General features: G+C 41.4%; 2 protein-coding genes across 8 annotated transcripts in view; one reads left to right on the top strand and one right to left on the bottom strand.

Annotated features, from left to right (window-relative positions):
- The window catches only part of LOC136779574 (CREB-regulated transcription coactivator 1-like), a 43612-nt gene that overhangs the window by 18382 nt on the left and 1130 nt on the right, over window positions 1-24100 (bottom strand). For 6 of the 7 annotated variants that reach the window (XM_066737220.1, XM_066737229.1, XM_066737236.1 and 3 more), the window contains exon 2: window positions 18641-18883. The exons of the other annotated variant lie outside the window; for it this stretch is intronic. In XM_066737220.1, the coding sequence (XP_066593317.1) occupies window positions 18641-18883 (243 nt within the window). The remainder of the gene's footprint in view (window positions 1-18640; window positions 18884-24100) is intronic. 7 annotated transcript variants of the gene reach the window in all.
- On the top strand, window positions 12705-15688 carry LOC136779646 (general odorant-binding protein 69a-like). Its single transcript, XM_066737345.1, has 6 exons — window positions 12705-12872; window positions 13938-14022; window positions 14280-14368; window positions 14490-14592; window positions 14702-14766; window positions 15418-15688. Exons 1-6 carry the CDS (start codon window positions 12795-12797, stop codon window positions 15433-15435), a joined length of 438 nt encoding a protein of 145 aa, XP_066593442.1. The 5' UTR covers window positions 12705-12794; the 3' UTR covers window positions 15436-15688.

The raw sequence follows: 24100 nt of genomic DNA, 5'->3' as shown, positions 1-24100 counted from the left end.
CGATGATCGAGCGTATCTATTATAATGCATAATATATATATATATATATATATACATACATTTATCCATATATATATATAAGCACAAAAATGAGATGGATTTTATAGGACGAAATTCTTGCAAGTTACCTTATCTCGTTCCAGCGATCGCGCAATTATCGTAGCACACAGGAGTATAGCAGCTATTAATAGCAAGATTTTTGACAGTTCTAAAAACGTCGTTCTCGCCCGAAGCAGAAAATTTCACGCGAACTGGTCACGAAGGAGCGAATGCCTCGGGAAATTTCTTCGGAGAAATTCGAGGAAAACGATAAATAAAAATGCAAATTAGCTATATATAGCCAACCATATTGCGCGCGATCTTTCACGCTTGCTTCGATAGAAAGCAATTAATTGCACTGATATCCGGTCCGAGGATAAACCTCGTACAGAGACGAGTTTTCCCCGGGAAATGGAAAGTTTCGAAGAAGAATCTCATCGTTAATCCCGTCTAGACTTTCGTGGATATAGTCCAAAGTTCCGAAGACACCTGAAACGCATAGACTCCATGCACGCTTTTGCAGCAGCGCGATAATTCCCTGAATTATATATTGACGCTGGCACGTGTGGACGGTGAAGCGTGTCGAAGGATAGAAATTTTTGATAATTAAAAGAAAATCCGAGGATCGAGCGAAGGAAGAAATTCGAAGCGAGAGGTGGACGTTTACATTTCTATTATTATCAGCTGTAACAGGTTGAAAGAAGCCTCGCTACACGCCGGTCGTTTAGAAAACACTAGCTGCGACGCCGGAGAATCAAGTTTTCCTTGAACCTTGCGCCATGATGCGTGTGGAAGGTGTAAGAGTGCACGTATGCCCACACAAACAGCCAGCTATAATTAATAACTCGCGATAAGTTGCATGGCTTGCATGCTTATACGCAGCCGTAACTCGCGCACCAGTTGCACCGTTCACCTCAAAACTCATTGAAACTGCACCCGAATCTCTTGACATAATTCTATAATAAAACTGCACTGTTATTGTGAATAACTGACAAACGGATGCAAAACTTTGCTATGATATAAAAACAAGACACAGAGTTTATTTCCTATATTACCTTTCTCAACCATCGAATTACATCCTTGTCTCGAGGAATCTAACGAAAGAACAGTGATCATTCTGCTAATTAATAAGGAACTTGGTTAAAACGCGAGCCTGCAAGCTCCCACCTCAGCAATCTGCAAGAATCGACGCTGAAATGCTTTCTCGGCGCTTTTCCAAACCTTCTCCTCTTTCACCGTATAATTGTAATTATAATGACTGGTTCGATCGATAAATCCTCAAAAGGCTGCACAATTCTGAAACTTATTCCCCTTTTGTGTGTTTTCTTAGAATGAGAGGGGGGGGGGGGGAGCCTTTGTATACTCTGCACTCGCGCTGATATAAACAAACGGACCGAGCGAGCGCGCGAGCGTCGCGTCGCGAGCGTTAGAAGAATAACGAAATGTCGAAAAACGCAAGTCGAGAGATTCGTGCAGGATATTTTATTTGTTGTTATTGGTCGAGGAGGGGACGTTTTGGTTTTTCACGGTGGTCCTCCCGCTTTAAATATAGCAACCGAGTCAGTAGGTTCTCGTAAAGCGTAGTAAACGAATATCACGCGTTACTGCAGCAGTGTGATCGTCGACCGTGAACTCAGCCGTCCAAGAAATATATTCTGTGTTTATCGCATAATTCAACAGATATTAGGTAATAGAGGCGTGCGCGGCGTGCGCGACCCTCGTCAAACTTACTTACACAAGCTACTGATGAAAACATTCATCTTGTACACAAGAAAGCAAGATGCGAGCCTTCCAATCATGCCAACCAACATTTTACTCCCAAACGATGCGTATATGTATATGTATACTTGGTTGACAACAGTCCCAACAGTGTTGATGCAAAGTTTCAAGAAAAGTATACAAATAACTTGGCCTGAAAATCTTGATTGGACAATTCAAGACGAGCGTGTATACAATTAGGACTCGCGCGAAATCCGCTTTTTGCTAGCATGGAAATAAAACGTGGCATTTAACCAAGTCGTGGAATATCGTGAATATCGGGTTTGATAATCAAGTTTCATGTGCCATTACGGTACACGTCTATCACCGAAAGAGGCCAGTGGCCCCCATTTTCGATGAAACGATACTATTTTCCTCCAGAGTGTAATAATATCCATACACTTGTTCTTCTTTAAGAAGCAAAATCCTCAAACCTTTGTTCCGTCGAATATCAACAAATCGTGTAATAAGAAAAATGTGCCGAGTGAAGTTGAAGCCAGCGATGAGCAATTTTATAGATTTAATCGTTATGAAAATGAAGGGATTTAGTTGAAAACAGATTTTCTCTCGTATTCCATTATTATTTATATGTGTATATGTAAATATTGTTTTGTATCGGTTACGCTTCTCACTGTTGATTATTATTAGCCATCATTGCTTCTTGCTGAAAAGTTTGTTTTGATTAAATCTGTGATGACTTGGCGAGATAAGCCTCGTTGACGCTGCTAAAAGGAGAGACCATATAAGAGAGCGGGAGATGCTGGGCTGGGATTGGAATACCGAGTGTTTTCCGGTTGAGCTACTATCACCCAACGGATCGCTATAATTGTACGCGCTTCTTTATTTACATACGATAATGTATGCGAAATGTACGCGTTGGTATCATATACATATAGTGACTATGCGGGAATAGTCTTATCAGCACCTTTGTTTATACTAAAAGTGAATACGCTCCGAATTATTTATTCCGATAAATAAATCGTTCTTTCGCTCATGAAATATTCTATCTTATATATATATATATACATATATATATATACATATATGTAATTTCATTCTACGCCATTGATCGAAAACCTTCGCATTTTACGTAAGAATTTAAGCTCCACTGGTAGCTTTATAATTCTTATTCATCAAACGTTCTTGTTCCCGAGTAATTAAAGGAACGCTAAATTAATCTTCCAAGCGGCGGCATTCATTTGAATAAGCGCGAGGCACTTGGAAAATAAATCGTCCGCTACTTATCTTAAAATAATAGCGTCGAGCCTCCTTTGAATAAAAGCAACAACCGAAAAATATCCACCAGGCATACACTTTCGATATATCATCCACAGGCTGCGCTTAAATCCATAGCAAAACGTCTCGTCGATCGATAGTCGCGCAGATTCAATCTCGAGGTCCTCTCCTTCTGGAAATATTCTATTTTTTAGAAAACGGGAAGAAAAGGGACGGGAGAGATCAAAGTGATTGAACGACGAGGAGATACAAGGAAGGAAATAAGAATAGTTTATTATATATGAATATATATCGCGTATAATTATTATAATCGAGCATAATGACGCTTTTGCTAACGAAAGGTACGCAGCGAAGGTCATCGGGGTCCATCGAATGCAACGATCGTGCTTTCCTTCAATAATGCAACAACCCCTCTCCGTGTCACCACCACTAACCCCTTTTTGTCAAGACTTCGATCCCTCTTGCAACGCGTCGAAATGAAAAATGATCATGAACAGCCTTCGTCCACCTCGCGGCACAATGAGCCACCCCCCCCCCCCTCCCGCACTACTCAGTGTCACTAAAACGTGAATCTTCACCATGATTACGTAGCGCAAGTAGAAAGTGGGTCGAGCAAAAGTTCATAAACACGATAAAACTTGATCACTTTGGTATCTTCTTATTGCATCGTATCGAATAACGCACTAGCCCATTACCAAACTGAGCAATATTACCTGTGTCCCCGTTCCATTTCCGCTTTCGCAATCGACTCTTCAAATTTATCCATCTCGGTACAACCCCCTCCCCTCTCTTACTTTCATAATTCATTGTTCAAGCAGAAAATAGAGAAAATCCAGTTTAAAAAAGAAAAGCCCCGGATCGATATGGAAATCCGGAACATTTTTAAATTCGTATTTTTAGCTCGTTGCGAGAAAGTTTTATTTGAATGAAAATTGGGGAGTAAACTTTGACCTTATTCTCGATCGAAAGTTGGAGGGGAATTGAGTTGGACGAGCAGTGGCGCAGGAATGATTTGTGTACGATTTTGGGAATTGCATCGAAGAAGGCCGGGCTTCTCGTATATATCGAAAGAGAGAATCGTTAGCGGTGTTTAAGGGTGAGTTTTCAGGGTTTTCGAGGAGAGTGGAGGTAAAAATCGGGGTTGGGAGCTTCGACCCGAAGTGGCGGTTGGGGTCATTAGACGGCAAATGGGTGGCGTAAAATATCCGTAGAATTTGCGAGGGTCTGGATTTGGCTGGGTATCGCGCGAGTGGATGTCGGGGGAGGAAGAAACGCGCTCTCGGAGGGGGGAGGGGGAGGGGAAGGGTTAGAGATGAATGGCGAAGAACGCGTAAACCGAGTTGGAGAGGTCGGGAACCGATCGAGGAAGCTCCCATTCCACCTTTCAACACAATTTTGCTCCACCCACGCGTCGTCGTCGGCGTCGCGACGCCGTCTACCGTGCGGCATCCAACGGCGCCGATGACCTACTTCAAAGAGGATCGCGGATTCAAGGCTAACCGATAAGCGCTCCGCGTATGTATACCCGCAACCTTAAATTACGGCCCGACTTGAGTCGCCACCCCCTTAAGAAAAAAAAAAAAAAAAAGGAAAATTCTCTAATACCGAATTAACCCTCATACAGCACTCCGGACTGATCATGTTATTATTGAAAGGGCGACTCTCTATTTCTTCTCGCATCCCCTACGAATCATCCCCCAGTCAATCGTATATATATATAATACATTACGCTTCATCCCCCCAGCAAAAACCACTCGTCACGATGGGATAAACAAATCTATGATTTCCCTTCGTCTCTTTCTACACACGAAAATCCATCCTAAAGAACCTTCCTTCAATGCTGTTTTGCTTTGCAAATGATCGTCTTCCAAACCACGAGTCCGTATATAGTGTCATGTATAAAAGATTTTCCTTATAAAACTCGGTCTGCGAGCTCGAATTTCTCAACTTTTCCACCCAGCCCTACAGAATTTTCCCTTGTAAAATTTTTAAATTATTTTTTAATAAGTATTCATTATGAGATGCTAATATATATGTTTTTACTTGGATCATCCCAGTCTTTGGGGTCGTAAAAACACGCGGAAAAGGAGCTCTCGCGAAGAAATTTTATGAAAGATCCTCGTGTTCCTCGGGGAAATAATTGTGGTAAGCAAATGATGATGATAAGCGTTTTCTCAGTCTTATATATATATATATATACACGCTTCTTCTTGACGAGACATTTACTTATCGAGAAAAGAGTCGGGGGATATTTAGAGGATGAAAGGCACGAGAGAAGATTGCGCTCTTATGTAAAATCCGGTTATGTTGGATCTGTAAGGGAGACTGAATTTCCATGGAATTCCGGAAATGGTCGTAACTGAAACACTTCCATCGGAATGAAGTTGAAACGACCAGGACAAAGATTAGAATCGAAGTTTCGACCGAGCTATGTGGAATATATATATATCCAGTAGGTTTTTATCAAATTCCTCCGATGTTTAACAAGATAGGTCTATCGATACAGCAAAAAATCATGCTCGTTTAATTTGGAAACTGTTAAAAGATATACGAGTAAGCAACTTTTATTTATACACAGAAAAAAGCAATATTTTTGAAGAAAGAAAAAGAAATTTATTCCGCATTTGAAGTTTGGCGAGTTTGGCGTTAAGTGGGCCAAATCCAAGCGAAGGATCGATTTCGTTTAGAGATCACGTGTGCATATGGCGAGAGGGTGGAAAATCTCGATGGGGATGATCGCGTGTCAAGTGAACGGTGCCAGGCAACTCGAGCTGCACGCGCCGCACCTCTACAGAACCGTCAGAAAACGATCGCACCTTCATGGCCACCTGTGGAATAATAAATAACCACCTGACAGCAATCCCATCGTTGCTTCCTTCATCCAAAATAATTCGCACGACACTCCACAGTCTTCCAACTGGTCCTTTCTGCATTTCGAGGCAAATTCCATGCACAGTAGAAATCTAGATCATTCTTCGGACGATATCGTCAATAAAACAATATTCTATTCTATAATTGTCAAAAATAATACAAACATAAACATTGGGTGATATAGCGAGAGACTAAAGAATTTTGTGAATAAAATATAATTTTCTTACACAAAAGTGTCATTCCAGTCGAAAATGGATTCAAGTAGAAATCTCGAGGATATTCCAGTCGATGATCGGAACGAAAATTTGATAAAATAATTGAAAATAATATATAGATGCAAGTGAGACAGAAACACAAAGAATTTTGCAATTCTCTCGACGAATCTTCGCAGTTTGGAAGAATTTGTAGAAAAAGAAGGAAGAGAGTAAGAAAGGATGAAAGTGCGCAGTAACGTTTGAACATTACTGGCAAAACGGGACTTCCGTGGATGCTTCTCCCTCGGGAGAGAGCTCTCGGATCCTCATATTCCTCATATCAGAGCACCGATGTACGGACTACGTTGAATCCAACTGCGTTCAAGTTGCACAGATTTGCTGGCCTCTGACAAATCTTGAGGCGATCTTTTCCATCCTTTTGGAGAGAGAAAGAGAGAACGTTTAACCTATAAACAATTGATTTCCATTGTTTTCTACACAACACACACGGCACTGTTTATCAACAATTAAACCGTTATCGAGGGAAAACGATTGTGTTTGCTTTGTCTTGATAAAACTCCTCCATCCTAATCTCCGCAATCTACACTTATTTGTAGGGTTGTCGTACAAAAGATGTTGAAGAGCAGAGGGCCTCCGATTATCTCGAGATTGCTTTTTGTCTTAGAATCTTCCATCACCGATCGACTATATATATATATATATATATAGACGTAAAGGGGAGTTTGTTATTGCCATGCGACACTCATCGACATTGCTGCGGGGAATTCGTTAATCGTCGGAAGCCGATAAAGGAGAGAACTGGACGGTGCGGAATAGCGATTAAAATGTGATTAATAAGATGGGGGAAAAAGACAAGGTCGAGGATAGATAAGCTACAGCAACACCGAGCCAGATTAGTCGGCACCAGGATTTACTGCCTGCCACCAAGAATTATTCTGTTTCGCGGTTGTATCGCTCGTAATAACTGCACTGCTTGAATACATTCATGAAGATCATTCGTATGGCATATACGCGCGACCTTGCTAATCCCATCAAGATATGCAGCATTCGTGCTACCCTGCATCTTATCTAGATGTTCCGCGCAACCTTCCAACTTCCATAAGAATATTCGGCCGAGAAAACCCCTACCACCGCGCCACCGCGTGATTCCTGCGATTTAACTGGCTGAACGATCGATTATTAGGGCCATTAATTAATTCATATCCAGCCAATATAATTAATTAGCTCTGGTACATATCTAAGCTCTCGGAAAGGACGACGACTCAATTATTTCAATTAACATGGAGCAAAAGCTGCTGCGACTTAATTATCCTTCATTGCAAGAGCGAAGCTGGCCAGCAGCATAAGGGTCTTTCTTCCAAGTAGTATAAGAAGAAGAAGAAGAAGGATCAATAGTTGAATTAATTGAAAAACCGTTGCTGATTGCTTTTATTGACTGACGCGAGGAGCGAGAGTTGGAAGAGCCGTTTGCGTTCAGTCAGGTTGGAATTATTTACAACCGGTTGCTACGCGATGTCGTCGCCTACCAAAAGCCTTTGTTAGCTTCTCGAGCGTGGAAATATTCATCGCAGATATATAAAAAAAAAGCGTCATTAATTTGCCATGGATTTGCAGCATTTACGATATTGCACGTTCGTTTCGTGCGTATATATGGCGGGCAGTGAAATTTCCACCACCACCGCTACCGCACTGTCGCTTGACCGGGTGAATCCCCCCTCCCCTCTCCCCGACTAGGCAACCAGTATATATAACGTAACAAGCGAGAGCGCGGGGCCGGTGGGTGCTGCGGACCGAGCACAGCCAGAGCCGCACGGAGCTGCATTCGCAAATCGCGCTTGCAGCAGCCGCCATCATCGACGTGCCGCACCGCGCGCTTTCCACGGAACAAGCAACACAGCAGCAGCAACCGAGTACACATACCTGCGAAACGCGATCAATACTGCCTAGATGCAACTGCACGTACAGAGCGAAGCACGTGTTCCCCTTTGTTTTCTTCTTTACCTCGCGAGCTTGCGTACAGCTTTCTCTCTCTCTCTCTCTCTCTCTCTCTCTCTCTCTCTCTCTCTCTCTCTCTCTCTCTCTCTCTCTCTCTCTAGCTCGCTCGCTCTCAGCATCCATCGACTAAACTCCTCCCTCGTTAGCTTCCTTTTATCACAATTCTACGACGCTAAATTTCCACCCCCCCCCCTCCTCCCTCCTACTTGTATATACCAGCATACTTCTACCAAAAGCTTTCAATACTTAATCAAGCTTTGCTGCAACATTTTCTTTTAGTAAATCTTTCTGGTGTAAATTACAAGTCAATCCTCTCGTACTTCTCGACGATATATTTTTTGAAGTGGACGATTATCCGTCGAGTACCTCTTATATTTTTTTTCTTCAATCTTCTTACCTGGTTTTTCTTTTCATTCCTTCGCGGAACGCTGGTGATTTTCGTTAAATATTTCATTGACGAGGCTCGTAGAAAACTGGGGGGAGAGGGTGGTTTTCAGTGATAAGTTTTTAACAATTAACAGAAATGAATGTTACAAGGTCCTAGAAAAATTCGTCGATTATTTACAAGTGTAGAGGTTCGAAAGAAAAGTATCGTATACGTATGTTCGGCGAAGAATCGATACCAGGGGATAGGCTTTAGTGTACCCTAAAGTTTCAAGCGCCAGAGGGTGAGATTTTCGCACGATGTATACCAAAAGAGCATCGATTGCTTCAAACTGTGCAATTAGCAACGATACTTTTGAACCGGGCCGAGTTTACAAATTCCTGTAATAAATAGTGCACGAATTAAGAGATCATAGGAGATTAATTGTTCTCTAACGTAATTGGATCGCAATAAGCTTGTGCCAGTAAGTCGATTTGATTGGAATAGCCAACGCACCAGGTAGGTGCACAAGGCCCCGCAAATTTTCCCTTTACATATATATATATATTATCGATTCAGCTCTCTCTCTTTCTCTCTCTCTCGCTGGAACTTTGTCTGCAGCAAACTTATAATTGAAGATCGCACAAGACTAAATAAAGGACTCACACCTATTATATTTCAAGCGAATTCGAAAAGCTCTCGAGAAATATGTAAAGCGTACACAGCAATAGAACGATTGCTTAAATCTTCATAATTAAAAATCTTAATTAAACCCACGGCTAATTTCCAATAAACTCGGGAAATTTAATATTAAAATAAAGTTCTGTCCTAGAAAAAGAATGCGAAAAAAATATTGAACGCTCTTTCGAGGTCCCCACGTGGCACAACCGCGAAATGTAATTGGCTGCTCGTTGAAGCCACGCAATTAAATCGAAGGAAAAATAGCGCGCGTGCGACGAAAGCTCGAAAGCTTGGGAAAGCCACGCACACGAGTCGGAAGTTCTTTTCAAAAGTGTTCGCCCACGCAAATTGTAGAAAAAGGGGGAAGAATTTCAAGTGTTTGCCACTTTTGCAGAACCTTCCTTCGTTCGTCCTGACTTATGAATGAGACGTAGGTACACCGTTCCTCTCCCCCCCCCCCTCTCTGGCGCTCGTGTGCCATACAAACTATACTATATATATATATAAAATAAGTTTTCAAATACGTGCCGAAGTTACGAAAAGAGAACCAACGGTCGACAATTTGCGAAGAACGCGCAGTGGAACGGTCTGCTCTCAGGAGCAGTCGAAATCTTATCTCGTATTTAGTTGGAATGTCTATCGAAGCTGTGAAGCAAAGTTTCCGAGTATCCGAGTGCAGCTATAGCTTCCACTCCTCGTTTGAGACCCAACGCGGCATGAAAGTTGATCCCTTATTGCTAACGGAAAGATACTGATCGAGAAAAAAATTAGCCCGAGTGAAATTGAAAAGCGCGCGTCGGAGAGAATGAAAAAAAGAAATGGAGAATTTTCATGATTCGGCTGTTTTGCTTGTATGTTAGGGGGGGGGGGGAGAAGGATTTTATATACAAGTGTAAAAGTTTTGGATGGAGTGGATGGTCCTATATATGTATCCTCGAGAGGTAAATAAATATTGCAGCAATGCTGGAGAGGGGAAGAGGGTGGGGGGGGGGGGGGGGGGGTTGAAGAGGACAAATAACATAGTCTCTTGACCTCGATCCATCGCGCGCATCCCTTTTCCCGATCGAAACTCGACCTTGAGGCTCGAGCAACGCGCCTCGCGACCGCGCGCCTGCTTGACGGGCAGACGTGACCAACTTGTCCTTCCACATAAATTAACAGCTTGCACGTGTGTCTGTGTCTGTATCTGTGTGTGTCTATATAGTCGCGCGGGATTCCCTATACCGGAACTTCCGCCTTTTCTCGCGAACACTAATATTTTCCAGACTTGCCGTGCAACTATTTATGTATGCATATATATATATATATGTGTGTGTGTGTGTGTAAGTGGATAAACGCAACGATATAGTCGAGCTGTTTTACTGGATTAACTAGGTTGAATAATGGCGGAAAAATGCTAGTTTGAAAAATTCACTGGATTTTCCAATGGAAAGCACTTCTTTGCGATGAGACCGCTTGATTCGCACAATCGGAGGAGCCACAAGTTTAATAAAATACTGGTAAATTATAATTATTGAGGAAGGTAATGAACATTTGATGAAAAGGAACGAGCTTTAACGTTAGATGCATTTGTTAATTTTTGCATCTGTACAGTCGAGTTTAAAATTAATGAAACCTCGTAACGCGGCAAATATCGCATATCGACACTCGATGAGCTCGAAGGATTTTTTCCACAGTGGATGCCTCACAAATTCGGTAGAAATGGTTATTTTTCATCCGGAAGTGGTCGATGTAATATTATTTCGAAATCCGGTAAAAAGAATTTATTTCTGCCCCATACCTTTTTCTTTCTCTTATCGCGTTATTGTCAATCACAATTTGGAAAAATCTCGCAGGGGGTAAACTGAGAAAAACCTTGGAGCCAATGAACGATCTTTCGTAGCGAACAAAATTCGTTGGTAAAATGAATGAATTCATTGATACGACGAATAATTCATTATATAACGAACTATTCCTTACATCAATGAACCGTTCACTGCATGAATGATTTTTGTTTACCGTTATAACGAAAAATCGTTCATTAATCGAAACATTTTTCCCTGCAGTGTTGCTACATCACTCACTATTGGTTATCCAATACAATTTACAAGGTCCATATATAGATGCAATTAATTGCAAACGGTTATTCGCTGAAATGTAACAAGATATTTGCGAGAATAACGAAGGACGTCGCGATGAAGAAGAAACTTGAAAGAGACGCTCGTTGGAATTTCCTCAGCGACCACGACGACGTTGCTACAATTAAAATGCATATCGGTGATAGGTCCGAATTATAAGTAGGGAGATTATTGTAAAAGGACAGCATGCCATATATGACGAGTTAGGACTTCCGGTCGCTGCACGACAATAGCACGCACGTACATACGGACGATATACAAAGTCAAGTTGGCATTTGCGGCTAATTTATGAGTTTTACGACGCTTTTGATCCGCGAGTGGAAATTATTCTTCGAGGGCGGAATTGGCATGCATTGTTCTCCCCAGCAAACAAGATGATTACGGCTGCTGGTTGAAAGCTGAGAACGGCGGTAATGTCGATTGTCGTCGCATCTAACTACTTTGAACTTGGAGCTATATTTAGGCATCGAGATGCGAGCGATGTCATTTCTCCCGTCTCCTCTCATTCCTCTCCAACACTCATCGTTACGACCACCACCGATCCATCGAGCAACTCGACGAACCAGCCGTACGATCAGCTTCGGAATTAATCGCGACACGCCCTGATATTATATCCCACTTTTCTCGCAAAAACTTGCACGCTCCACCCGAAAACCGCAATATACGCTTGATGATGCTATATATGGATATAAGTAAACAACGCGCAAGTGCCTGTATAACGCACCGGTTCCAAACGATCCGGAGGAACATCGCAAAAATCACGCGGAAGAGGTACGCCAAACGTTAAACTCGCGTATTTCCGCCACAAATCCGAAAATTGTCCGGAAAATAATTAGAGCAGCCGAAGTAATTGGCTGGCAAGAATATAGAGCGAAAGCACGGAGCAAAGCGTTTTGATTGGCTGTAAAATGACGATAAAGCCGATCGAGCGATACGTCCCATTAACCGTACTCCCATATTACGCGCATATATATAGTATATACCTGTACGTGCACATAATTCGCCCGATTGGCGCGCAGTGTGACTCAAAGGCTTAATCCGCGGCGCGTTCATGACGATCCTTCCGATAATCACGGTATTTGGAACTGGAGAATCGATCGGACGAAAAACCTGTTGGATGTGGTGAAATTTCGCGGAAAATAATGGCGAGTTGTGTGGGTTAATGATAATCTTGGCCGTGGTGCGCCCAAGTGTTGGTAGCGCGCAGGATGCCCCCAAGGTCAATGGCGATGCAGCTGTATATAGGCGTAATAATTTCCAAGTGAGCTTTTCCGGTGGCACAAGACAAGAATTATCTGCCCGCTGGATTACCGTCAACTTGAGCGACGAGCTTTAATTACGGCGCTGCTGGCCACAATTTCTTCTTGCCACGCACGCCCACATCCCGTTCTCCGCACTTTATAAATCTGCGTCGCGTTCCTTCGGCTGCTCATTCACTCTCCATCAGGAGATATTGATTTTTTCTCGCGCAAAGGCAACCGCCAAACCTGTAATACGCTCTTCTCCACTCGGTTCACCATGCAGAAATACGTCGCTTCTCTTGTGACCTTGGTGGTCCTGCTTGGCCTGCAACGGTCGCTTCACGTGCGCGCCGAGGTAAACTCTCTAATCTCCGATATACGAGCCGATGCTCTTCGGAACTCCGAGTGCCTTTCTCAGATCCAGTGCGATATATATATATATATATATATATCTCGTGTGCGCGATAGATTATTTCAGGCAGTGACGAGTGATCGATTTTTTTTTATTATCCTTCCGGGAGAATTTTTTAAACGATCATTTCCGGTCCCTCAACGAGTTCTTTCGTTCACCGAGCTGCACCAAGTAACTTCGCGCAGTTTCATTTATTGTTATTTTATATTTATACTTTGCCGTTCTTATGACGTTAATGGTCGTATTTGGCCTGCGACGGTCGATTCACGTGCACGTCCACGTAAACTCCCTAATCTTCGAACTTCGAGTGCCCTTCTCAGATTCAGTGCGATATATATATCTCGTGTGCGCGTTCGATTATCTCAGGCAGTGACGAGTTATCGATTCTTTTTTTCTTACCGATTCGGAAGTATTTTTCAAACGACCGCTTCCGATCCTCCAACAAGTTCTTCCGTTCACCGAGTTGCACCAAGTAACTTTCCACAGTTTCATTTATTATTTTACATTTTCTCCTTCGAGCGAACAGCAATTGTTTTTAACTCAATTTTTCATCCGGTCCCCAATACCCCCCCCCCCTCCCCCCCTTCCCTTCTGTCCATACATATTCCACGGAAATTCTTTCAACGAGTGCATCAGCAACCAAACGACGATCATCTTGTGACATTGCAAGGTCGAAGTGAAATTTTATCAACGCGTTGCATCACTCTCCTGCGCCACGGGAGAGAGTGGACGATGATGCGTTCGAATCGATTTCACTATAATCATTCGTGTACACCTTAGATAAGATATCTCTACGTGGGTGTGAGTGTGTAAAAGATGATTTAACCAGCTATATACATCCGTGGAGCGTCGTTGCAAAAACTCATCGCTTCTATCCCATTATAATTAACTCGATACTCTCGCGGTTAAACGATGATTTCTTTGAAGAAAGAAACAAGAGCTCGCGTTAAATTACATCGGCGCACACCCTTTATATTTCTTTATGAAAAAAATTGACGATTGTTCCAGCGACCATCGTGGATCACCGACGAAATAGTGGAAATGCTAGCAACGGACAAGAAAAACTGTATGGCGGAGCACGGGACAACAGAGGGTTTTCTATAATTATTTCTTTAACCATTTTTAACTTAACGATTGGTAGAAAGTAGCTCGCTTCACTAATCTTCCCCCTAATCTCTCTCGAGTACCTATTTAACGGACGTTCCGCTCCTCGCGCATTAGCATGATAACTTGGTTAGATAAATAAATAAATATAATAAGTGAGGGCTTAACGATTTTCCTCGTTTAATTCTCCAAGCCGACTGCTCTGCTTTTTACAAGGTTTATCAGCGTGAATAATTTCTGTCGCAGAGCAAATTGACAGTGTAAACAATGGCCAAGCGCCTGTGGACAGAAGTATCACTTGCTACATGTACTGCATGTTCGATACTTTCGCTGTGGTAATAATTTTTCTCTCACCTACTTTTCTCCTCTATATATATATATATAACAAAGAAAATGCATGGATAAGACGTGCCAGAGATTTTTCGACTATTTACATGACACCTTTGTGATACACAGGTGGACGAGGACGGTGTTCTGGACTGGGAAACTCTGTCCAGTTTCTTCCCCGAAGAGATCCAACAAAAAGCCACTGCTGCCTTTAAAGCCTGCCATGCACCATGTGAGTTGTTCGTTAAAAATTTAATTCTTTTACAATTATTATTATTATTATTATTACAACACTCGAGATTTTTTCTCCCCGAGAATAATCGACCTCACAAATATTACAGCTGGCGACGACAATTGTGACAAAATGAAGAATCTCGCTCAGTGCATTTACGAGCATGATCCATCCGTGAGTAAACACACACACACATACAATTATATACTTACTTTAAATCTTGAATAATAACATTAAAAATTGCGCAGCGAAAAATGCACAAAATTACTCGTTCTTTTCTCCGATAGAATTAACAATTAATCCGTTGCATCATCATCGCGCTCGGATCATCGAGAATAAAGTGTCCGTTACATAGAATTGTAGAAATAAATGGGGCTGCAGGCCCCGAGGTACGAGCAGGGATCAAGAAAATGCACAATGCGTGCAGCGTTGCAAAATTTCTGCTATTTTAGCAAAACTGTGCAAACTCTTTCTTTATTGGTTCCGTATAGGAATGATCAATAAGGGTAGAATAATGAAGTGGTCGCGGAATATCAACGTTCGATGGCCAAATGAATTTTTGCGTTCTCCGCGTGAGAAAAAGAAATTGGCTGTACGTTCGAGAACCCTCTTATCGTTATCGCTTCGCGGTGTCGTAAACATAATAATGGAAGTGCAATAAAAAAAGGCACAATAAAAGTGTCTCGATTTCGTGCACAGAAACGCTGCTGCTGCTAGACCTCCCCCGTGCGCGATATAGTCGGTAAAGCCAATTAATTGTTTCGATGACGCGATTAATATTTCCCATTCTCGATGCAATCATTGTTTTCCTCTTTTGTATTTCAGATGCTGTTCATGGTTTAAGAGAGATCTCAGCGTGCAGAGGAGAGTTTCGCGCCTCGCGCGAAAATAGTATCGTTATATCGGAGGAGAGCAGCGCAAAAACAACGAGAAACTGTGTATATATATACGACGTACAATGCTACACTGGAACATATAATCGATTGTGGAAATTTTATTAATAGTATATATATATATATATATATTTGTGTTTATTTATATATATATATAAAACGAGACACTTGAGAAATGTACAGAATATATCGATTAAAGAGTTTATATTAACGTTCTAATAAGGAGAAACTAACGATATAGGTAGTTCTTGATTAGAAATAAAAGAATAATTGGCAGTATTAACGAGTCGATAAAACGTGTAACGAGATGACTAATCGGGAGTCTTCGGATGAAAAGAAAATGTTGGTCGAGCCGAGAGAGCATACAGGCGTATACGTTGCGGTAATAAGGCATATATAATGGCATAGGTCGGAGCTTTCGTGATCCAGTCAATGGAACAGCGGCTCAAGCACGAAAAACAACCGATAATTATAGCGTGGTATCGCTGAATAATTAGTGGCACGAAGAAAAGGACAGTAATCCAATGGTATGACGGAGAAAAACAGGTGTATCATTCCTCGAAATCACCTGCAGAAGAAAAAATCCATTCTCGAAGAAATCCTAATAATGAGTTGGCACTTTAATAGGCGCATCATTATTTAATCATTCTTTCCGAGTGCTCGCTTGCGCAACCACGAGATTCACTTTTTTTTTCCCGCTTCTTTCGGCCCAACAACCGTTTTTCCGCGACAATGGACCTTGCGCACTGTATACCTGATGTAGGTATTCCATACAGGAAGCTGTAATGGACTTTCTTTTATTAAGAGGCTAAAATTGGGAAAATGGCCACTGAACTTTCGACGATATTTAGCAACATCGATTGTGTTAACCAGCAGATGGAAGTAGAAGAAATAAAATAATAATTATTACCGTTATATCGTATAAAGTCGTCAGCATCAATCATCTTTCCACATGGATAATTTTCAAGATTTTCATTGTATCACTGATGGTTGCGCTGTAGCGTATATATATGTATAGATAAATGGCTCACCGCGTCTGGACGGTAGGAGAGTCTATTGGTGTTAGCCCAGCACAGTTGTTTTCCTTGGGCTTACCTCGGATAAGGCACGCCATTACGCTCTACCATTATTGCCATAGTCGTACACGAGCGTTAGGTAATTCGCTTATCGATGTCCGTATTATCGACATTTAGTAAAACTGCTGAAAAGATCGTTTAATGGAACAACACTTTTACTTTCGATTATATATTCCACTGGAAAAACTAATCCGCGCGTCCGCACGTTCCTCACATACATATATGTATATGTATATACAGGCAAATCTCGAGGGAAAGCAACGCTATATCGAAGAATCCTGCTTACCCCCACATTTGTTTCCGCGTTGAATCGATCGAGAGAAATAATTGAAGCATCTTTAAAGAACCAACGTGTATTTTATACGCTTTTTATTATCAGTGATATAAAAATTAAGCCATTTATCGCTACACTTACGCATTAATGCTTCCGAGGTTTTCTGCATTCGACGAGCAACGAATTAACGATGCAAACGTTTTCCTCGACTTTTTAACGTCCCTTTTTAAACGTCGCTGGAGCCACCGAGGGTCGTTCCAGGACTCTAGCTCGGTCGTGCACGCGCTAGCGAGAATCCTCGGGGACCAAATGAAATGCTCTCTGCATTCTTATTACCAATTTCTCCTCTCTCTCTCTCTCTCTCTCTCTCTCTCTCTCTCTCTCTCTCTCTCTCGCGCTACGAACACACACTCGCAAATGTACATCCGCTCGAATGAGAAGAAACAAGTTTCAAGCTAGAGTCTCTCGCACCTTGAGCTGATTGCCCAGGCGTGACATTCGCAAACTGGAGCATTCTATTTATTTGACTGATCCCTACGGATCAATTCTCTGCATGAAACTCTGCGTGCAATTTCTCTCAGTTGTGCAAATCTTATAAACTTTGAAAAAGCATAGTTTAAAAATATTATATATATATATATATATAGCTCATCTATGATAAAATTACATCTAATACACTTATTATAACAATTCTAACAGGAATACTTTTTTCGTCCTACTTTACCATACGTGCTTGACAAAATTAAAAATATCAAGAAATTTGCTTTGGATGGTAAATCATAATAACAGGATCTATACATCAAGAGTGATCTAGCGCCATCGACTAACACTAATAACAGTGCCATGCTGCATATATATTCTATTGCGGGTACAGTGGGAATTGAGCAAAATTAAGGGAAATACGTGTAGTGGCTGAGAAAAGAAAAAGAAGATTGTTACGACCAAGCCAATTGTCGATTCACCTTTAGCAGCAGCAATACTTTGTCGAGAAACACGTGGCAACCGCATCGCGCGACGCTCAATGTAAACTCGTGGATCGAGAAATCAGACGATTTATAAGCTCGACGCGTCGCACCGTTATACCTATTTCTTCTACGCATTGATAACGCTTCCATTGGTTATCCGATAAGGAATCTCCCACTTTCAGTTTTTTCCTCGAGAATTTCGCGACGAGTCTTTCTGTTCGGCTAACCCTTTATTATTGATGCCGCGCGTTCTCGTGTATGTATTATACATATATACACACGGGGCCAGCTAGCGTTTAAAACGAAGCACGCGATACACGCGAAAACGTATAGTACAGTTAATTTCCTTAAATCCAAAAGAATAATAGCAATCTGATGCAATTGGAAGCTTTTGCGATTTTTCCAAGCTATTATATATATATATATGTATATGTTCAAATTATCGCGCGTGCGGTAACCATCATTACCTCGGGCCTGCAATGTGCAGCGGAGAACGAAATAATGTTTTCAGGATAGAAATTTTATATATTTAGATACACACACCGTTGCTGCGACAATCGTCATCGACCTTTCCAGACACGACGAATTTCATCCACGAGTCATCAAGTTCCGACGAGAAGAATCGCGTCGGATCGACTGGTGGCCCTTTCACTCGACTCGCACCGGAAGTCCTCTTCGTTGTAAACACGAAGAAGCAAAAATTTGAAAGAAAAAGAAGCGGGGGTGAATGTGCGTGAAATGCAGCGTTGCAAAAAGAAGAAGAAAATAAAATTTTATAAAGGGAGGTGGTGGGGGTGTTTTAGCAATTTGTTGTCTTTTTTCTTAAGAGCATGTGTATACCTTGAGGTCGATCGAGTGGATAGCGTTGTTGCGGGGTGAGGAGTCTTTAGCGTCGTTGCTGCAGTTCGCATTGTTGTTAACGTTCGGTAGAGAGCGTCCCCTGAACTGGTTCCCCAGGTTAATGTGCAGATGCTTGCCGCTGGACTGCGGAGGACTGGCGCCAGCACTCTTGACGGAGAGCGGGGCTTCCGGGGCCCCGGATCCCGTGGGACTAGCACCCACCGAGCTGCTCGCCGACGCCACCTGAGCAACGCCAACGACAACTCACTGTCATTTCTCTCCATTTTCTATATCTACATATACCTCGCCTATATATACAATGAATATACTGATTCCTCGTCATTTTTTCAATTTGAAAAGAGTGAACGGAGGGACCAGTGTGAAGTTAGCGCTCCAAATTTTAAAAATGAAAAAAAAAAACCAAACAGTTCTAGTAGAACCCGGACAACTTCTGCAGTTCCTTGCTATTTTTCAAAAAAGTTCTGCAGATTGAACTCGAAGAACTATAAAAAGATAATTTGGGGTGCCAGCTTCACGTTTTCTAATATTCAAACGCTTGTATCCTTTAAACTAAAAGTCCTATCGATAAAAACTATTTTGACATAGTTATAGAACTCTTTGGGGTGCCATCAGAACTCTAGTTAAAAATCGACAATTAAAAAAAAATTTTTTTTTCTTTAGTTAAAAAATTTTTTTTTAATTGTCGATTTTTAACTAGAGTTCTGATGGCACCCCAAAGAGTTCTATAACTATGTCAAAATAGTTTTTATCGATAGGACTTTTAGTTTAAAGGATACAAGCGTTTGAATATTAGAAAACGTGAAGCTGGCACCCCAAATTATCTTTTTATAGTTCTTCGAGTTCAATCTGCAGAACTTGTACGGGTGCTAATAGAACTGTTTGGTTTTTTTTTCCATTTTTAAAATTTGGGGTGCTAACTTCACACTAGTAACAGTTGGGGGGGGGGGGGGGAGCTCGCTTCACTCAAACTTTCCTCCTTAATCCTAAGAAGAAACCTTACACCATTCATTTCTCCCCCTCCTCCTCCCTCCACTCGTCATTGCGTCCCGTTGTACCATCATCATCGAAGAAATCGAGAATTTTCACTGATTTACCACAGTTTCTTCTCACACTCCTGTTTCCTCGGGAAAATTAATGGGAAATAAAGCGAGGCACGAACCAACCTCCGCTAAATGATGGAATAACTGTCTAACGCGTGTGTCATCTACAAATTTCTCCTATTGTATTGTTTATGTTTTAAAACCTTCGTGTAGTGTGCGTGCGAGCTAAAAACTATCTCGAGGTCTTAGGAGAGTAATCTAGGCGGTCCTTATGAACTATGAAAATACTTTGACGGCTAGTGCCAATTTTTTTTGCAATGTCTTTTCTCTCTCTGATGCATATATATATAATATATTGCTATTGCAATTGGAAAAATATCGACTGTCTACCAACTACCCCCCTGTTTTTTGCATTATAGGATCAATTACAGACTTTAGCTTCATTCGTCGCTTATTTTTCTCGAGGATTTACGTTACATATAACAGGGTCAGTTGGAACAACGATTCCCACATTTTTCCATCAATCTCTCAGGCTCACTCTTTTGTGCTGTGAAACTTAAACGGGTGCAATGTTTCGTAAAAGAGTTTGATCGTGAATTAAAAAGGGAAATCTATATTCCTTTCTCCAAAGGTCGATTTTGATTCCAGTTTGGTCACAGCTGAGCGAGCAACTACGCGATAGCGTTGCAACCTCCATCGATTCCTAATCATTATCTGCCTTGGCATGGCTCGAAGATTTCTGCCAGTCCAATATCAGGCTCGAATGGAAATCAACGGATCCGCAGGGATATCGAGAATCGACCCTTTACTTATCATCGCCTTCCCTCCCCATCGAAACACTTCCTTCCAATCCCCAATTTATGAAACAAGACTAAAAAATTAAGGGAGGGGGGGGGGGGGGAATAGTGGGGAATTCATGAGTTGCGTCACCCAAACATTTTTTTCAAAAATTTATTTCTCTTTTCTTTTTCTCTTATTATACATACAAGCTTCTGTCACGAGTCCATGAACCACGTATCATAGTTTATTTTGAATGTCGTGACTAACGAAATGCCTCAAAACAGCCATGCACAGAATCAGAGAGTATGTAAGTAGGCCGTTGACCGCGCTCAAAGGTTGCATAACCTTTGACCTGTCGAAAAATTATTTTTATTTTACATGGAAAAGTCTGTCAGGAAGCTAAAAACGGTGCCTTTTACTTTATTTTAAATAGCGTGGCTAAGAAGTCCCTCGAAACATCCAAAACAAAATGCAGGTAGGTACCTCAATAGCTCGTTGCGAGCGTGCTTAAAAATTTCAACAGAAATTCCTTGAAACTATGTTTCGGGCTAAAATTTGGCAGGACGCGCGTCATTAGAACAACTTTAAACCAATTACGTTTATTTTGCTCTTAAATGAAAGAGCATAAGTTTCTCTATAGAGAAGCACGTAGAATTTTCCATTCGAGTTCGTTAAACATGATCAATTTTACAGTGATTTTAAAAATCCCAACACGTTTCTTTGAACAAAGTATCTAATTATTAAGAATATCTCTTGCTTTTCGTTCCAGAAGGAAATTTGAAAGTGTTTCTTGTCCTGACGCAAAGCATGTTGGTGGAGAAAAATACTAAAGATTGTACAATCTGTAATGACGTCATTGTACAAAATTAATTAAAAAAAAAAAAAAAAAATGTGTAATTAGATACGGCAGGATTTATTAAATCGAGCCTGTAAATCAATTGCTGGAACATTTTACCTCTTGGTTATACAAAAAATGATTCAAAAACGATCTACCAGAAGCTGGTTAAAGGTGATGTAACCCCTTAAGGTATCGAGTGGTGATTCGTTTGATCCTGCATAAAAGTCTATTACGTTCGTTGCATTTGTGAACTCTCTCTTTCTCTCGAGATGATATTGCCAAATGCGTTAGTACGGATGTAGTAGGAGAAAAATGAGAATGAGAATGAGAATGAGAGAGAAATCCGAGTTTAGTCACTCGAGGCAAGTTTCTGTAGAAGCAAACCAGTTATTTGAGAAAACGGCTTCTCCGGAGTGCCTATTCATTTGTATAGTGTAAATGAGACCAAGGCGTGTTGGGGTGTTATGGGCATTCCAACGAAATATCTTTCAATGAAAGAAAGAAAAGCTTCGTGAATTCTTCTCTATCGTCCTCGATACAGTTAAACGCATTCTAATGTCCATCGATTCAGCCGTGTTTCCTCTCCCAAATGACTCTCGAAAAAATTGCATATGGACGCGCTACACGCACAATACACGATGTTATAGGACCGTTTAAAAGAGATTTCCAGAAGTGCGCGAAAAATGTAGAAATTAATTTACCAATTAAGGGTACGAAAGGAAGGAAACGATCGATAATAAAAAATGCGATTCAACGAGTTAAGAATTGGAGATAAGGCGACTCGAATCCTGTTTGTTAGGTTATGTGCCCGCGCCAAATTGTGACAATGGTTGCGGTGATGGTCAATCGCTTCTGGTTTCCCTGATCAAAGGTCAATTATAATATAAACATTAAAAAGAGAAAAGTGGAAATATCGCGGGATTGGTCGGTTGCTCACGTGTAGCCACATTCTAATTATCAATAGTGCGTTGTACCGATTAGATTGGCTACGCGATACACATACACGTACACACGCACACGCAAGTTCTGTGTTCCCCCTCTACGCGATACGCGACGGCCAATAATGCGAGCCACTACACAAGCGCCATGCGCGATAAACTCCAATTACTGCGCATCGCTAATACGACTAACGTTGGTGAATTTTTCCAACTTTTCCCGCCACATCTGACCAAAACAAAATTGACTATCGATCGTTCGATTTAGAAAACTCTATCACTGTCGAACGTTATTGCACAATTTTGAGATAAATCGCGAAACTTTGGTAACCATTAAATAAGCAAATAAATAAATTGTATGAAAGTTGAGATGTTTCAAGTAGCCTTGAAAAGGTACCTGCTCTTATCAGAAATTCAACGGAAAATAATCTAGGCTAATTTGATTTTCGTTCTGTTGTAGTGGCAGGCAACCGCTTCAGCAGGCCTCTAATCTAGTCTTATTTACATAATATCCATGATGGAATCCAAACAAGAGATCCGGATTTCCAGATTTCCAAACTTCTTGGAAAGACTTCGCAGCGCTCGAGATGTCAACAGTTTCCCAGTATTTCTCGAGATCTCCATTGTACGTATACAGTTGAAACCATAGCTGGAAATTGTAATGACAAAAGGTCGCGATTGAGAATATGGTGGATTATTAAGCATATAGATTAAGGATTAAGGGAATATTTGTGGTGAACTGGTGAAAAAGGCTCATCTTCTTGTCGTAGGAAAGCTGTAATAATCAACCTTCGTAAAATTCCTCGTCTCGTCGTCCAAAAAATAATCACGATACACGTGCCGTGTAGTATTGGAAATGAGTCACGCTCTAAACAGTTACAAAATCCAACTAAGCAAAATGTTAAAACACCTAGATTTTGATACTCCGTGTTTCTCTATTCGTATAGCTTCCCACAGCACATACATAATATATACTATTTATTTACATTTAAATCCTAGATTAGTTTCATCCAAGCGTCCCCTGCTATTCCTTCCACCAACACACATAAACAATATTGGGCATAAATTAGTTGTTCGTTAGAACAGCCTTGCAAAGGAAGCTTAGCGTCCTCGCATTTTTAATCCAGCTAATGATTATTAGTATTAATGTGTGTCCGAATTTAGATTCGTCACGTTTCTTTCTCAAGTTAAACGAGAAACAACGAATCGTACGTTGCGTATTCGCGATTATGCGCGTATTTATCATAATCGTTGTCTCATAAAGCAATATTATTATAGAGTGGACAATTCACGTTAGGGACAAAGTCAATGGGGCCAGTCTCGCCGCGTAGTCGAACAGCAGCGCCATAATTCAAATGGTGAATTACACCGTAAACAAACGCGGCGCATTCATCATAACGAGGAGGAGGATGAAGCGCCTGAGTGTCCTGAAATATGGCTTTAAAAAAACGGATTCCTTTTCTACGTTCTCTTTTTCTTTTCTTAATTTTGAGAAATCCAATCGGGCGCGGGGAAGAAAAAGCGAGAAACCGGTTATAGGCTGGCTGGAAGAGACCTTTTTCTACTTAACGGTTTGGCCGAATAAAATCATAGTAGTCGCTGTTGCCATCACACGCGCATACGCACACACACACACATACACACACACTTGTGATCATACAATATTCCAAACGCGAGAGCAGCGCTCAAATGCATTTGACCCAACCTCACTGACACTCACATTGAAAATATCTCAAGGGCCGACGAAAAGCGGAGTTGCGTGTGCCAGTGAGAACGCAGATGTCAGATCAATCAAGCGAAATCCGTAAGGGCTAACCGTAAACTTCTCGTTAAACGATTTTTTCAT

The sequence above is a fragment of the Prorops nasuta genome, unplaced genomic scaffold, assembly GCF_024137725.1.
Source record: "Prorops nasuta isolate Cenicafe-Biocafe unplaced genomic scaffold, Cenicafe_Pnas_1.2 PNAS00002, whole genome shotgun sequence".
NCBI lineage: Eukaryota > Metazoa > Arthropoda > Insecta > Hymenoptera > Bethylidae > Prorops > Prorops nasuta.
Note: the sequence above shows the minus strand (reverse complement) of the source record. Positions and strands in the feature narration are given on the sequence as shown.